At 45.3% G+C, this 16,232-nt stretch overlaps 1 protein-coding gene across 1 annotated transcript in view; it reads right to left on the minus strand.

The window, feature by feature from the left end:
* LOC136429000 (chromodomain-helicase-DNA-binding protein 1-like) overlaps nucleotides 1-16,232 on the minus strand; it is a 52,165-nt gene that overhangs the window by 20,866 nt on the left and 15,067 nt on the right. Inside the window, exons 5-19 of the mRNA XM_066418877.1 lie at nucleotides 15,882-15,968; nucleotides 15,226-15,323; nucleotides 14,746-14,894; nucleotides 12,972-13,089; nucleotides 12,440-12,567; nucleotides 11,610-11,832; nucleotides 11,074-11,219; nucleotides 8,974-9,027; nucleotides 7,035-7,219; nucleotides 6,363-6,490; nucleotides 4,360-4,576; nucleotides 3,877-3,966; nucleotides 2,916-3,106; nucleotides 1,784-1,972; nucleotides 984-1,140 (exon numbers count right to left, since the gene is read on the minus strand). Of these exons, the coding sequence (XP_066274974.1) occupies nucleotides 984-1,140; nucleotides 1,784-1,972; nucleotides 2,916-3,106; nucleotides 3,877-3,966; nucleotides 4,360-4,576; nucleotides 6,363-6,490; nucleotides 7,035-7,219; nucleotides 8,974-9,027; nucleotides 11,074-11,219; nucleotides 11,610-11,832; nucleotides 12,440-12,567; nucleotides 12,972-13,089; nucleotides 14,746-14,894; nucleotides 15,226-15,323; nucleotides 15,882-15,968 (2,160 nt within the window). The remainder of the gene's footprint in view (nucleotides 1-983; nucleotides 1,141-1,783; nucleotides 1,973-2,915; nucleotides 3,107-3,876; nucleotides 3,967-4,359; nucleotides 4,577-6,362; nucleotides 6,491-7,034; nucleotides 7,220-8,973; nucleotides 9,028-11,073; nucleotides 11,220-11,609; nucleotides 11,833-12,439; nucleotides 12,568-12,971; nucleotides 13,090-14,745; nucleotides 14,895-15,225; nucleotides 15,324-15,881; nucleotides 15,969-16,232) is intronic.

Consider the following 16,232-nt stretch of genomic DNA (forward strand, 5'->3'; position numbering starts at 1 on the left):
AGGAAGGAGTGAAGGTTTGAGTGATAGAAAGAAGAAGAGCCTTACCGTGACGAGGCTCTGTACCGGCGGGGGGTCCTCGGGTGTCCTGACCAGGAAGGAGTGAAGGTTTGAGTAATAGAAAGAAGGAGTGAATCGTACCGTGACGAGGCTCTGTCCTGGCGGGGGGTCCTCGGGCGTCCTGACCAGGAAGGAGTGAAGGTTTGAGTGATAGAAAGGAGGAGTGAATCGTACCGTGACGAGGCTCTGTACCGGCGGGGGGTCCTCGGGTGTCCTGACCAGGAAGGAGGGAAGGTTTGAGTGATAGAAAGAAGGAGCGAGCCTTACCGTGACGAGACTCTGTCCTGGTGGGGGGTCCTCGGGCGTCCTGACCAGGAAGGAGTGAAGGTATGAGTGATAGAAAGAAGGAGTGAATCGTACCGTAACCAGGCTCTGTCCTGGCGGGGGGGGGGTCCTCGGGCGTCCTGACCAGGAAGGAGTGAAGGTTTGAGTAATAGAAAGAAGGAGTGAATCGCACCGTGACGAGGCTCTGTCCCGGCGGCGGGTCCTCGGGCGTCCTGACCAGGAAGGAGGGAAGGTGTGAGTGATAGAAAGAAGGAATGAATCGTACCGTGACGAGGCTCTGTCCCGGCAGGGGGTTCTCGGGCGTCCTGACCAGGAAGGAGGGAAGGTATGAGTGATAGAAAGAAGGAATGAATCGTACCGTAACCAGGCTCTGTCCTGGCGGGGGGGGGGTCCTCGGGCGTCCTGACCAGGAAGGAGTGAAGGTTTGAGTAATAGAAAGAAGGAGTGAATCGCACCGTGACGAGGCTCTGTCCCGGCGGCGGGTCCTCGGGCGTCCTGACCAGGAAGGAGGGAAGGTGTGAGTGATAGAAAGAAGGAGTGAATCGCACCGTGACGAGGCTCTGTCCTGGCGGGGGGTCCTCGGGCGTCCTGACCAGGAAGGAGGGAAGGTTTGAGTGATAGAAAGAAGGAGTGAATCGTACCGTGACGAGGCTCTGTCCGGGCGGGGGGTCCTCGGGTGTCCTGACCAGAAAGGAGTGGTTGCAGCACTTCTTGAGCTCCATCATGATGTTGAGGAAGCTGCTGGTGTTGCCCTTTAGCCCTTTGGTCAGCGCCCGGTAGTTCTTCGTCAGGATCCACCTACATGGAGCAAACAGTCATTTACCACACTGTAAATCTTTAGATGTTTCCAGTGGCTCTATTTTTGCAGTTTTTGCAGTGACCTCTTACTGCAAAACCATTACATTACGAAGATGCGATGTATATTTCTACTGTACTACAGAATTGTTTCACCTGCAAATTTAAAACACTGCAAAAATCTCCTTTTCCCTCCTGCCAAGAAATAAGACCACTGTAAAAGATTGCTTTAGTGTATTTTTCCTAAACTGCTAAAATTTATTCCATTCAACCTATACATGATGCATCTCTGAAAACCAGTCTGAAAAAAGATAAATTATGAGCTGAAAGCAAACTTTGCCAATCCAACATCAGGACAATTTAGCCTTCTAGCCTGCCAAAATCAAAGAATAATATACTACAACAAGATTTGTGATGGTAATCCAGGTGTTTTCAACCTTTTCCCTGATGCCAAATCCAGTAACCAATTCAGTTTTGATGCGAAAGGCTACCTCAGCATGCTGAAGGTTACGAGACTGGGTTAGACCTGTACCTGTAGAACTGTTTCTGTATGACTGACATTTCCACCGTGGTGCAGATTTGGTGTCAAACGGTTACCTTACCAGACTAAAGGTTAAAAAATTTTCCTTGCATAAGTTTTCCGTACCTGTAGAACTGTTTCTGTATGGCCGACATCTCGACCCTGAGGATCTGCTCGACCTTGGCGGGGAGCGACTTCTCCACGTCCTTCTTGACCCTCCTGAGGAGGAAGGGCTCCAGCTCCTTGTGCAGCCCCGCGTACCCGTTATTATCCGCGTTCTGGTGCTCCTCCTCAAACTCCTCCCACTTCAGGAACCTGCCAGAAGAGGGGCAAGGAAACAACACAAATCAGAACTAGTGCAGCCCCGCGTACCCGTTATTATCCGCGTTCTGATGCTCCTCCTCAAACTCCTCCCACTTCAGGAACCTGCATGGGAGGGACAAGGAAACAACACAATCAGAAATAGTGCAGCCCCTCGTACCCGTTATTATCCGCGTTCTGGTGCTCCTCCTCAAACTCCCCCCACTTCAGGAACCTGCGAGAAGAGGGGCAAGGAAACAACACGAATCAGAAATAGTGCAGCCCCGCGTACCCGTTATTATCCGCGTTCTGGTGCTCCTCCTCAAACTCCTCCCACTTCAGGAACCTGCCAGAAGAGGGGCAAGAAAAACTCACAAATCAGCAATAGAATGATACTGACTGTATCTGTTTAGTATAGCCAGTAAAACCACCCTGCACAACACAACAGCTTTTAAATCTATATCTGGTATAACCATCTTTCGGCATAACACATCAGCTTCTGTATGTGTTTTGGTATAACCCCCCCTTTCACATAACGCACCACCTTCACAAGCAGCAGCAGCTGGTTCTATTACACTGAACGACCTGTCACACCTAATCTTTGCACATCTACCTACAAGCTCTATTTAAAGCATTCTAATGCGGATGCCCCTGCTGTGCTTGCTAGCACTCTACGACAGTTCTAGGGAAAAATGACACCTCAATCCTGGGTGGGCAAAGGCATGGCTACTACAGATAGAAAGAATGAAGAGAACAGGATATAGGAGATTCTTTTTACACAACCAGGTAATTTCACCTGCTGACGTTTCGGTGTCTGTCAGACACCTTCTTCAGAGCTTCTGACTGGAGTACTGCTTCTCACCGCTTTACCTGGTTGTGTAAAAAGAATCTCCTATATCCTATATTCTTCCAACCTGATGAAATTATTTTCGGGATGAAGAGAACAGATTTTTTTTACCTTTCCGGCATGATGAAGAACAGCAGAGCCCAGAGCTCCTTCAGAGAGTTCTGCAGGGGCGTTCCCGTGATGAGGAGTCGGTGGTTGGAGTCGAAGCCCTTCAGACTTTTGTACAGCAGGGAGTCGTCGTTCTTCAGTCTGTGGGCCTCGTCAACCACAAGGCATGCCCACTCTACTCCGCCGAGGAACGACTAAACAAACAAACAAACAAACAAACAATCAGAGTCTTGTACAGCAGGGAGTCGTCGTTCTTCAGTCTGTGGGCCTCGTCAACGACAAGGCATGCCCACTCTACTCCGCCGAGGAACGACTAAACAAACAAACAAACAAACAATCAGAGTCTTGTACAGCAGGGAATCGTCGTTCTTTAGTCTGTGGGCCTCGTCAACCACGAGACATGCCCACTCTACTCCGCCGAGGAACGACTAAACAAACAAACAAACAAACAAACAATCAATCAATCAGTCTTGTACAGCAGGGAGTCGTCGTTCTTCAGTCTGTGGGCCTCGTCAACGACAAGGCACGCCCACTCTACTCCGCCTAGGAACGACTAAACAAACAAATAAACCTGATATTAGCATGAAGCATGTGTTTGTAGTTTAAAAAGTTTGTGTTTGTACTTAAAACTTTGTTCTAATGCAAGAACATAGTGCATCAAATTTTTGATTGCCGTACTGCAGTCTTCCTCAGAATTTAAGTAACCAAAGAAAACTCATCACATGACGATACGGACATGTGATGTCAGCAACTGGTCATAAGTGCAAGGAAGTTCATCCGTTGAGAGAGATGGTTCGTGTGCCCTTATGTAGATGGCCTCCTTGATCCCTCGACATCTTTACAAGATATAGAATATTGAAGAGTACACATTTGATATGCTAAATGCAAATAAGAGTACATACTAGTAGACTGAGGCTTACAGACAATATTTCTATTGAAGATCAGTGGATAAGAGAAGTCATACCTTATCCTTTAGCAGGATCTCATAAGTTGTCAGCAGACAGTTGAATTTCAGCTTCTTGTTCCCAGGATGGCACCACTCATACTCTCTGATCTGTAACAGGTGGAATGAAGGCAATCAGAGATATGCAAACAAATCACTTTGAACATAAAAGATATACAAAAAGTTGTGTGATCTAGTCTGGCTAAACAAAGTTTCTAACAGCCCTTCCACTGGTCAGGCCCCTAGAAGCTTGGTGGCCAACACCTTCATGTCAGGACAATTGGGAACATGCATATGTGCTAACATGGACCTGTTATTGTCAGACTGAGAACAGTCTCTTATTGGAAGCTGCGATGACTGGTTTCCATGACTGGTGACAAAGAATCCTGAGCTCCTATTGGTACTTCTGGGAATTGCTCTCTTGAGTAAGAGGTGTACAAGGGAGCCCAATCAGCCCCGGACAGCGAGAGATTGAATAACACAGGCTAGCTGTGACCTACTCACCTTGTTCCTGCTCATGACGTCCCCCAGGTAGATGATGACGTTCATGTCGGGCGCCCAGTTCTGGAACTCGCGCTGCCAGGCGGCCATGGTGGACAGCGGCACGACCAGCAGGAAGGGGCCGTACAGCGCGTGCGTGTTGAACAGGTAGGACAGGAAGGAGATGGTCTGGATGGTTTTCCCCAGGCCCATCTCGTCCGCTAGGATAACACTGTTGGTCCTGGAGGATGGGGTAAAGGATAAACAGTGATCAGGCATGTTAGACAGCTGCACCACCAGCAAGCATTGGACAGGTGTGTGTTGGACAGGTAGGACAGGTAGGAGATGGTCTGGATGGTTTTCCCCAGGCCCATCTCGTCCGCTAGGATAACACTGTTGGTCCTGGAGGATGGGGTAAAGGATAAACAGTGATCAGGCATGTTAGACAGCTGCACCACCAGCAAGCATTGGACAGGTGTGTGTTGGACAGGTAGGACAGGTAGGAGATGGTCTGGATGGTTTTCCCCAGGCCCATCTCGTCCGCTAGGATAACACTGTTGGTCCTGGAGGATGGGACAAAGGATAAACAGTGATCAGGCATGTTTGACAGCTGCACCACCAGCAAGCATTGGACAGGTGTGTGTTGGACAGGTACGACAGGAAGGAGATGGTCTGGATGGTTTTCCCCAGCCCCATCTCGTCCGCTAGGATAACACTGTTGGTCCTGGAGGATGGGGTAAAGGATAAACAGTGATCAGGCCTGTTAGACAGCTGCACCACCAGCAAGCATTGGACAGGTGTGTGTTGGACAGGTGTGTGTTGAACAGGTAGGGGATGGTCTGGATGGTTTTCCCCAAGCCCATCTCGTCCGCTAGGATAACACTGTTGGTCCTGGAGGATGGGATAAAGGATAAACAGTGATCAGGCATGTTAGACAGCTGCACCAACAGCAAGCATTGGACAGGTGTACGTTGGACAGGTAAGACAGGAAGGAGATGGTCTGGATGGTTTTCCCCAAGCCCATCTCATCCGCTAGGATAACACTGTTGGTCCTGGAGGATGGGATAAAGGATAAACAGTGATCAGGCATGTTAGACAGCTGCACCACCAGCAAGCATTGGACAGGTGTGTGTTGAACAGGTAGGACAGGAAGGAGATGGTCTGGATGGTTTTCCCCAAGCCCATCTCGTCCGCTAGGATAACACTGTTGGTCCTGGAGGATGGGACAAAGGATAAACAGTGATCAGGCATGTTTGACAGCTGCACCACCAGCAAGCATTGGACAGGTGTGTGTTGGACAGGTACGACAGGAAGGAGATGGTCTGGATGGTTTTCCCCAAGCCCATCTCATCCGCTAGGATAACACTGTTGGTCCTGGAGGATGGGATAAAGGATAAACAGTGATCAGGCATGTTAGACAGCTGCACCACCAGCAAGCATTGGACAGGTGCGTGTTGGACAGGTAGGACAGGTAGGAGATGGTCTGGATGGTTTTCCCCAAGCCCATCTCGTCCGCTAGGATAACACTGTTGGTCCTGGAGGGTGGGTGGGTGCAAAGATGGTGATCAGGCAAAAGGGCATGACAAAATTAGACTTAGAATCTAAAGGTTCCCTTCTGGGCTAAAATCCTCACCAGGCTTCAATGATGTCTTCTATTCTCCTTAAGTGCAAATGATGGATGGGAATTAAAGCTGGAGGCCCCGTATTTGAGGAGAGACACATCTCACAGGAGCATGTTAAAAATCCCAGCATACTTATCGAAAAGAGTAGGGGTCCATCGCGCTGTGAGTGGATCAAGCTTTACAATCTGGCCATATGCAGCAACCGGTGTGTTATAACTGAAGACGGTTTACCGGTTATGCAAACCAAACAGACAAATGTATCTTAATTAAAGGGTGTCTGTTAGGCTTGTCATGCCAAAATCAGGATGCGAAGCTGAGAAAGTGTACTAACTTGCACCATGAGTGAGCGAGCCAGCCAGTCTCTCAGCTCGTTACATGTACAGTAGAGGAAGTGTGCATACTTACTTGCACCAGGAGTGAGCGAGCCAGTTGAGCCCATCCAGCTGGTAGTCCCTCAGCTCCAGCTTGTCTGCTCCGCCCAGGTACAGCGGCTGCTTCTTCAGCGCGACAAATCTCGGTCTCTGCTTCAGAACCTAAGAATACAAATCAATTTAAGATGATACAAACATCTTGATGTGAAAAGAAATCAAATGTTTGAGTCATATATGTGAAACTGATTCAAAGGATGCTAGAAATTTCTGACATCTTAAGTTTAGGGCCTGATCCCATTTGTTATACAATCATCATATGATCGCAGACTGACCACATTCTGGGTATAGTCGTAGAAGATTCAGCTGTCTTATCATCGAAAAGGCTGTCATAGATCCTTGTCGGCAGTTGGTTCTGTCACAGCCTGCTTGACTATCTTACCATCTCAAACCCATACTATTGCCAATAACGATTGACCATACAATAAACAATAATCAGAAAATACTTGTCTGTTCAATCAAACGATCCTTTACTATAAAAGATCTGAACATTTATTTCCCACATAAAACTTTTTGAGAGACAGAATTCCAAGAACTATGGTAGACGTCCATCCTTTATCATACGAAGTTTAAAAAATCATTTTGACATGAACGGTTTAAATATTTAGAAGACAGAATGCCAGATGTATATGTACAGTGCAAGTTGTACCTTTGCTGTCATTTTGCCGGGTATTTTCTGGGACTTGTTCCTGACGTTGTAGCTGTCGACGGCGTCAGGAAAGTACATGGAGATGAGTTCTCCATCCTCCCAGGAACACTCGGAGTACGGGAGTCCCTGCCACTTCACCAGGTAGTCGGGAAACCCCGACGCTGAGTTCTTCGCTGGCTGCTGAGCTGTCGGGGTGAAAAAACATGTAGCTGGTTAACAGGTACAGTTTTAAAACAGCAGTGAAGATATCAGCAAACATCCATGCAAAAATATCAGACGGCAAGGTTGGGTGCAACACTACGTACGATACGAGTGTCAGCTATAAGCAGACGAGGACCAAACGTGGAACAGAGCTGGCATTAGCCTCAATATTTCCTTTCCTTGAACTTGTTTGATAAAATCTGCGCTGTTTGTGTTCTCATATGGACAGGCTTGTTTGAAATTCCGTAAATGCAATGACAGCTGCCATTAGTTTCAATCTTGTCTTTCCTTTTATTTCTTGAACTTGTTTCATCCAATTTTTGTCGTCTATCATGTTTTTTTATGTATAGGTCATCAGAAAATGCCACTGTAATAACAGTTGCCATCAGTTTCTTGTCTTTCATTTTCAAATTTTGTTTTCTATTTTGTTTTCATATAGACAGGTTGTTAGAAATTTTCATTGTAATGACAGCTCTGAGATGACAATACCTAAGATGAAGCTTCTAGAACAGCTGCATGCTTTTCACAATGACCATGCATTACAGAAAGGCTTTCTGCACACAAGAACTGAAGCACAGCCACCAGCATGAAGGCCCCCTTTTTTTCATGAGCCAGTGTAGAATGGATGTGCAGGTACTGCTGACAAGACAAAGCTGAGTTGGGATAAGCATACAGCAACCACTCAGCATACAAACAAACATCTACAAAATTACTTTCTGTTCCGTCTGACGAAATACAGCAATTTGCTACTGAGTTTTCCAGTCCTTATGATGCCATTTTATGCTCTTCAAAACAAGTTTGTTTCGGCTTGACAGCAAACAACCTTGCATTCACAATATCTTTGCACAGACAAGGGAGATACATAAAAGCAGTTCACTTCTTGCCACTTCATTGTTGTATGCAAGTTTCTAACTGCAAAATGGAAAAAAAAAAGTTTGACAAGACCCCAGAAGTTAGTGTTAACGGGCTGTAACTGAAATATGACAAGAAATGAATCATTTTTATGCCCTGGTTGACACAGCCACACTTTCACACATGAGCATTAAGGACAAAAGCTAGCAAACAAGACTGAAAGCTAGCTGAGAATGAGAGTCAATCAAGCCCCTGTCACACATTTAGGACCTTCCCAAAACTTCGCTCCCGACCTCTCCCCAACCAAGATGGGTTGGGAGTAGACTGGAATCCATCCTATGCTAGCTCCAGTTTGCTCCTGATTGCATTCAAACAAAAAATGACTTTTCAAAGGTTTTGTCAAAGCTTATACACGGTTGGCAGAGTGACATTTAAAAAAAAATAGAAGGCAACCTCAGCGACCAACTCCCAACCATAGATGACCTTACTCACGACCCACTCCCAACCATGGTCTGGAGAAGTCGAAAGGCCATGGTCGGCTGTGTGGCATTCTTTACTCCCAACCATGGTCTGGAGGTTGGGAGGCTGTGTGTGAAATTCTTTACCTCCAACCATGGTCTGGAGAAAGTCGGGAGGCCATAGTCATCCATGTGTGACAGGCCTTACTCCCAACCATGGTCTGGAGAGGGTCGGGAGGCCATGGTCGGCTATGTGTGACAAGCCTTACTCCCAAGCATGGTCTGGAGAAGGTCGGGAGACCATGGCCGGCTATGTGTGACAGGGGCGTAACTCCCAACCATGGTCTGGAGGCCATGGTCGGATATGTGTGACAGGGGCTTGTGAGTGACAGAGCGAGTGAGAGGGGAAGAGAGAGAAGCTCCCCTACCAGGAGCATTCTCGTTACGGGATACTCTCCCACCTGAGGTCTTGCTCCTGTGGGCTGAAAAAGCAACACAGGTATACCGTAAACTCACTTATTTTCGCCGTGGTTTTATTTCGCGGTAAAATGAGGTTCTTGGTGCCTTTAAGGTTCACGGTTGAAACAATTTTGTAGTACAGTAGCAATGCATTGGAAATCATATTTTTGGTGAAGAGGTCAACACAAAAATAAAACCACAGAGAAGATTTCAAGAATTACAGTACTTCAGATCAACCCAAACCATTCCCAACACCAGTACTGTACACAACTTTTCACATCCCACTAAAAATCTATGCCAACAATGGCTAACCACAATGTTATGTTAACAAGATCTATCTACTATTTTTCAGCTCTTGATTTTTTTGTTGGTTCAATTATCATGATATATAGTATATAATAACTGCATGCTAGCCTGATCATATGAACATGTTGTGAATGCGGAATGAGCATTAATAGCACAAAGACAAAACTGCTGATAATTTGATAGAAAAACATATGCGAGAACATTTCAGTACTGGTCAAAGCTGCCAATATATCAACTCAGCGTCTACTTCTAATGTTTTATGAACACCGGATGACATTATCATTTAATACAATTTGGTATTTTTAAAAAAGCATGTACAATATACTAGATTCACAATTGCACAACACAGCGACACCAAAAAGTCGGCTGTATCTCAAAGTCAAACTCTTCTACTCAAGTGAATACTTGATTCCACCACAAATAAAAGTGCTACAATACTGATAGTGACTCGCGGTGGTATGTCTGTAGCATCTAAAATGCTTCTGATCATCCCTAAACATCATTACCTTGAGTAATTGCTTTTTGGCGTATCTTATTACCTGGATGTCTAATCTTCATCGACGCATCCCTTAACATTGTAAGTACTAATTCATATTCATTCGGGACATACAAAAAAACCCTCCATAAAATCACATTTCAACGATACAAGATATTATACAAGGTAAAGGATAGGGGATTAGAATGAGCAAAGCGTCACAACCCAAACTTACGTCAGAGTTAGTTAGGAGAGTTTGTGAGGAGTTGAGGGGCAAACCTTGCCAAACGATAGTCCACACGTTGAGTTGGATCGGGGTACAGTGGGGACAAAGGCTTTGGCTGGAGTCCTGGTACCACGGAACATGCGAGCTGGGCAGCTATTATTGCAGCAACGAAAAAGTGCCAACTAAACACAGATTTTCTTTATCACAAGCACAGCCATTCACTTAGCGGGGATAGAGCTACTTTGTGCATCATTCTGTTTCACTACCGAGCAGTGCACTATTGCCAGCAAATAAAAAGAAACTGCTGTTGCCATTCATTTCAACATGCAAACAGATTCATAATGGTGCACATGCTGCCGTTGCTTGAACTGGATGAAGCTAGACCACATGCAACAGTGCCCGCTTGTTTTAAGCAAGACTCGCATATACAGAGCTGTGAATGGTGAGAATTGTGTGCATGACGATAAAATGTGTCCCACCATCAGTGTAGCCTACAAGTAGGGCATTCTCCTATGCAGAGCCTCGCCCATGGCCGATACAACACACCTTTGGGAAGCTCTGCTAAACCAGGCTGAGGTTTCCACTTTTGTTGGTGTGGCCTCTGACCAGCTGTCTCCCAATCAGAGAAATGTTTTCTTTCGGTAAAGCTGGTTCTCTGATTGGTTGGTAGCTGGTTAGAAGCCACGGCCACAACAGTGAAAACCTCAGCCCGGTTTAGCAGAGCCTCCCCAAGGTATATCACATCAACAACGGGCAAGGCTCTTTGTTGGGAATTGCAGGTAGGTGGAAACCGAAAATCAAAACAAAGCTGTGGTAAAAAGAAATGGTGCTAACTGTGGGAGAGGCTGTTCACTATTTGAGCTGTGCATGTGAGGTCTGGGGGTTGGGGAGAAACCAAAACAAGGCTGTGGTAGATAGAAGTGGTGCTAACTGAGGGACGTGCAATGGAGTGCAGCGGCACATTACAACACGGTACAGACGTTCGCATGTTTGTGGTACCACGAGAGCGAGCCAAGCGCCGCGTGTCCGCCCCTGTACGCCCCGGGGTGGGGGGAGACTTACATTCCAGGCCATGCTCGAGCGGGGGCGCGGCGGGATACGCCATACCTATGATTCTCTCCACCTGCTGGTAGGCGCTCAGCAGGTCTTCATTCATCTCCGACTGGCACTCTAGGTACTCCAGGTCTTCTGGGGACGCCTGGTCTTTCCTGGGGACAGCAAGACGTTAAACTACATATGGCTTCACAAATGTTTGTCTCGAGGCCAAGTAAAGACTACCACAGCTGAAGGTCAAGTACTAACACTGCTGAAGGTCAAATTAAGTCTACCACTGCTAAAGGTCAAATAATGCCTACCACTACTAAAGGTCAAATAAAGTTTACCACTGCTGAAGGTCAAATAAAGCCTACCACTGCTGAAGGTTAAATAAAGCCTACCACTGCTGAAGGTCAAGTAAACCCTACCACTGCTGAAGGTTAAACAAACTCTACCACTGCTGAAGGTCAAGTAAACCCTACCACTGCTGAAGGTCAAATAAACCCTACCACTGCTGAAGGTCAAATAAACCCTACCACTGCTGAAGGTCAAATAAACCCTACCACTGCTGAAGGTCGTTCTTCTTCTTCATGTAGTTCTCCAGCTTCTTCATGCCCTTGACCTTCTGCTCAGCCAGCGTGGCCTCACTCTCCCAGGTGTTGTGCAGGTGGGACCAGTCCTTCCACTTGATGAGGTACTGGGTCTCCGTCTCGTCCTTCTCGGGGTCGGGCGGCGTGTTCGCCACGGCCGCGTCAGCCGCGTACATCGTCGTTATTGCACCAGTGCCTGCAGGAAACAGGAAAGCATTAGAATTAAAATAAGGGAGGATTTCCACCCTTTCAACCTACAAATTGTTGACCTGCAGGACAGAGGCAGCTGGCGGTCTGCCACATCTGAAAGCAAGCAAGTTTAACCCTTGCGATACAGAGAACAACAGATGATAAACCGAATAGCAAGTGTCAAGTCTATGCCAATAGAACAGTTTTATGTCATATTTCTGTATGTTACATTTTTTATCTTTAAACCAAAGAATTTCACTTGGTACACAACTTTTCTGAACAAGCTTGGAAATTATTTCACAGGGATATGGGTACAAAATATAAACTAGTTTAGTGCAAAACTGAAGAAAAGCTGGTACAGCTGTATTGTTACCTTTGAGAGGGGAGACATTGTTTTTGATGTGTCTGTTTGTTTGCCCTTCTGTGTTTCTGCAGTAACTATTATTTCAATACATGTCTCACCACAGACTGACAGTGACAGGAAGTAAATGTCAAAATGTCCCAGACTTATTGAAGGCACAGAGCATAAGAGTTAATTCAGAAGCAAATAATTTAGTGGTAGGACATGTGTAGGAGGCATGAGACCTTCCAACTCCAGTTCTTATAGTACTTACTCCCTTTCTTGCCGATCCTGTGGTTCAGAACCCTCTCGATTGCCTCAGCGTCGTCATTCTCCTCCTCCTTAGCTGCGATCTCCATCAGATCATCCGAGTCGGTGGCATCGGGACTCTCCTCTTTGTAGCTAAAATAACCAGGAAAGTAAGGTGCATTAGTGCTGAAGTACTAAAAGTCTGACAATTTTGAAAAATAACTTACATTCATCATACATTGAGCAGATGTATATTTTCAGATCCATGTGACACTGGTGCTTATATTTCTTGCCAAACAATATCCATTGTTAGGGTGGAATATAGACCAATCCCATAGACGTTAAAATGTAGAAATGCAAAATGAAAACATAAAAAAAACCCATAACCATGCTCTTATCATTGGTTGAACCAAGGAGGTTAAATAGAGAATCCTTAACCTCCTTGATCGAACAGCTAAATGCAATGCTATCGTTGGTTGAACTGCTAATTCTGATAGACAGTCAGGATTGGCCAATTGCGTGCAAATGAGACCATATGAAAAGAGTATCTGCTGTACCTGACGTTTGCAGCAGCCTTCCTCCTGGATATTCTCTTCTGTTCCCGCTCGCTCAGACTGCCGGCGCGCTTCCTCCCCTGATTGTTGGCTGCAGTCTTACCCTTGATGGGGGCTTTCCCTTCAGAACACGGGGCAGAATCAGGGCATTAATATCCGGCTCCAACTAATGTATAAACGTTCACATGTTTTACACAAAATTACAGTCTTTGAATTACAATAACTTTTTAGTATCAAAGTGTACATTTCTGATTGAATTCCCACGAATAGTTTCATCAGGTTTGTAAATCAGTCAGTGACAAAATTATTTTCACACAGTCAATACATAATCAGCTGACATTTCGGTGACTGTCTGTCACCTTCCTCAGGGCAATACTGACTGGTTCTACTTCACACTACAGCGGTGACACCTAGCTGCAGTGCAGCTAGAAGAATCAGTCAGTATTGCCCTGACGAAAGTAGCAGATGGTCACCAAAATGTCCGCTAAGTATTAACCCTCTGATTGTGCAGTAAGAACTTTTTCATTTCTTGAAATGGAAGGCTACATGCCACCTATTTTGTTACTGTAAGTCTACTTAGATCCGCGGGGCCTAAAATCCGCGGTTTCGGGCAAATGGGAAATCCGCGGTGGTTCTAAATTCGCGCTGGGCGATGACTAGAAAAACTCCAACTGAATACTGCCATCAGAAAATGCTTGTTCAATTTTTAAAAATCAAAAATGTTACGAAGGTCGCTACAAAACTGCTTCAAAATCGTCACAAAATGCGGTCCACGCCGATACTGTGACGGGGAATTCCCGCCTTGTGATCACGTGAAATCTTGCAGTCAACCAATCAGATCACAGTTTTTCTGACGCGAACCAATCAGCGCTTAGAACAAGCGGTAAACATGTAAACAAAGATGGCGGCCCAGCCCGGCCCTGCCGCCAGCGCGCCGTATTTGAAGTAAAATCACGGCATAAAATACGACTCATCTACGCTACGCAAGCAGAATTTTCACGGGAAAAAAATTAAAGGAATAGATTCTCCACCAAATACGACCACACATGGTGGCAAATGGCCGCAAATCACAGCGTAGGGACTCAAATGCTCGGGTGAAAATCTTGTTTTTCTTTACGTATTTTTGCTGCTGGCTTTCTTGAAAAACAGGTTTTTAATTAGATAAACGTATGTCAGAGGCACCGATATCGATTGTTTGCAAGCATAACAATAGCAAGAAACAAAAGAGTGTGATTGTACAACGGTAGACGGCGTCCCCAAGCCCGTAACAACAATGCAAAGCCAAAATTGTGGCGTGTATCTCGATAATCATTTTCTGATTTCTCGGTAAATTACTAGCACGTGTGTAGCGGTCTGGAGTAGCGACGCCGCTCGGCCAAACGTCTGCGAATCATATGTAATATAACTTGTTTACACGTATGTACTGTGCAAAAGTTTGTCATATTTTACACAATCGCGTGCATTGTTTATGTGTCGCTTTTCCCTGAAGTCGAGCTCACTCGTAAATGTGGGGAGGGGGGCAAAAGTACGATAAACATATCCGCGGGGAAATTGATTCGCGGCGCAAAGGTCGCCGCGGATTCTGCGGATCTAATTATACCGCGGATCTAAGTAGACTTACAGTATATAGAGTTCTCAATCCCATACTGTTTTCATCTACTCTGTTCCTACATGCTTTAACCTTTAGCACTTTCAAGTTGCCTTTTGGCACCCAGTTCCCTATTGGTTACAAAGTAAGGTAGCAGGGAGAAGGTTGAAACAGTGCTGCTGAGTTTACCTCTGACCCTGGCCTGCGGCCTGGCAGCTGGTCTGGCTGCAGGTTTTGCTCGCCGCTTCACTGTGTAGTCATCGCTGCTGCCCGAGTCATTGTCATCATCATCATCGTCGTCATCACTGTCACTGTTATCCTCGTCCCAGTTTTCACTCCTGGGGAGAGATTTTACAAATAGCTTTAACCTTTAGTACACTGCAGTAGCTGTTTGGCACCCAATTCCCCATGGGCTACAGGGTTAGGCAGCAGGGAGAAGGTTAAGATGTGAAGTAGAACCAGTTAGTGTTGCCCTGAGGAGGGTGACAGACGGTGATTATGCATGGTTTTATGTGAAGAAATTCGTTATCCAACTGTAAATGCAGTCTAAAGAAGACAGCAAGACTGTTGTTAGAAGTTTCTGCTGTGAATTATTTTTCACATTCTACTAAGTATTCTAAAACATTTTACACTTTGCTTTTGCAACCTGCTGCTACTGTGCACACTTACGATTTTCGTTTTCTTCTGGATTTTGCTGATATGCTTTTTCTTCTTTTACGGCGATCTCCTTCATTGTCATCGTCATCCTCGTTTTCTTCATCAGATTCCTGCAGTTAACGAGAAAAAAAAATTTAACAGGAGATTAATCATTTAGGTCCAAGTCAAGATTTGAGCAAGGACATATTTAAGACATACTACAGTTACATGGGAGTAAAAATGTCTAAAAAGCAGCACCTTTATATATACTGGCTGGGTTCAGCAGGACTTGATCATAAAAAACTTAACCTTGCACAATTGTTGATTAAACACGTACAACCAAACATGAAACTATGAACTCATCTAGTTATCAATTCCACTACATCTAATCATCATTAACATAACATGTTGTCATCAATACTAACATATATACATAATTTATAAACACGAATTTATAAACATGAATTTATCCCAGCAAGTTATCAATACAATTTTCTCAATAAATGGGAATTATGTTTGTAGGCTTATTTTTGGCCTAGCAAAAAAAAAATATTGCAATTTGGCAAGACAAATGAATCCCAAAGATATTGCAGACAACATAATTAAAGCATTTTGAGCCCTGTTAACGATCAAATGCTGCTGTGAGATCACTCAAAGGAAAACAAATTCCTTGTGTGACCGGGCAAAACCTCCGTGCCTACATTATATCTGCTGGGTTCTTTCCTGGCTCGGCTCGACCTTCTCACGCCGTAGATGTCTGGATACTCCTCCCACATCTGGGGAACACAAACACAACATTAGATCAGAAAGTGATCTCAAACCAGTTTAGCTCACTGAAGAGATATACTCTTCCACAGGTGGTGAGAGAGAAGGCAGACGCTATGTACAGTATATACAGGTTCATTGTGCCTCCCATATCTGACAAAAAAACACAAACAGCACAAGTCAGATATAGATTTTAATTATCTTATTTAACTGGCATGTTACAATTTTATGTGACAGATTTAACATGAAGTCTGTCAAAAGTTAGAAATAGTCTT

This window comes from Branchiostoma lanceolatum, chromosome 2 (assembly GCF_035083965.1).
Source record: "Branchiostoma lanceolatum isolate klBraLanc5 chromosome 2, klBraLanc5.hap2, whole genome shotgun sequence".
Taxonomy (NCBI): domain Eukaryota; kingdom Metazoa; phylum Chordata; class Leptocardii; order Amphioxiformes; family Branchiostomatidae; genus Branchiostoma; species Branchiostoma lanceolatum.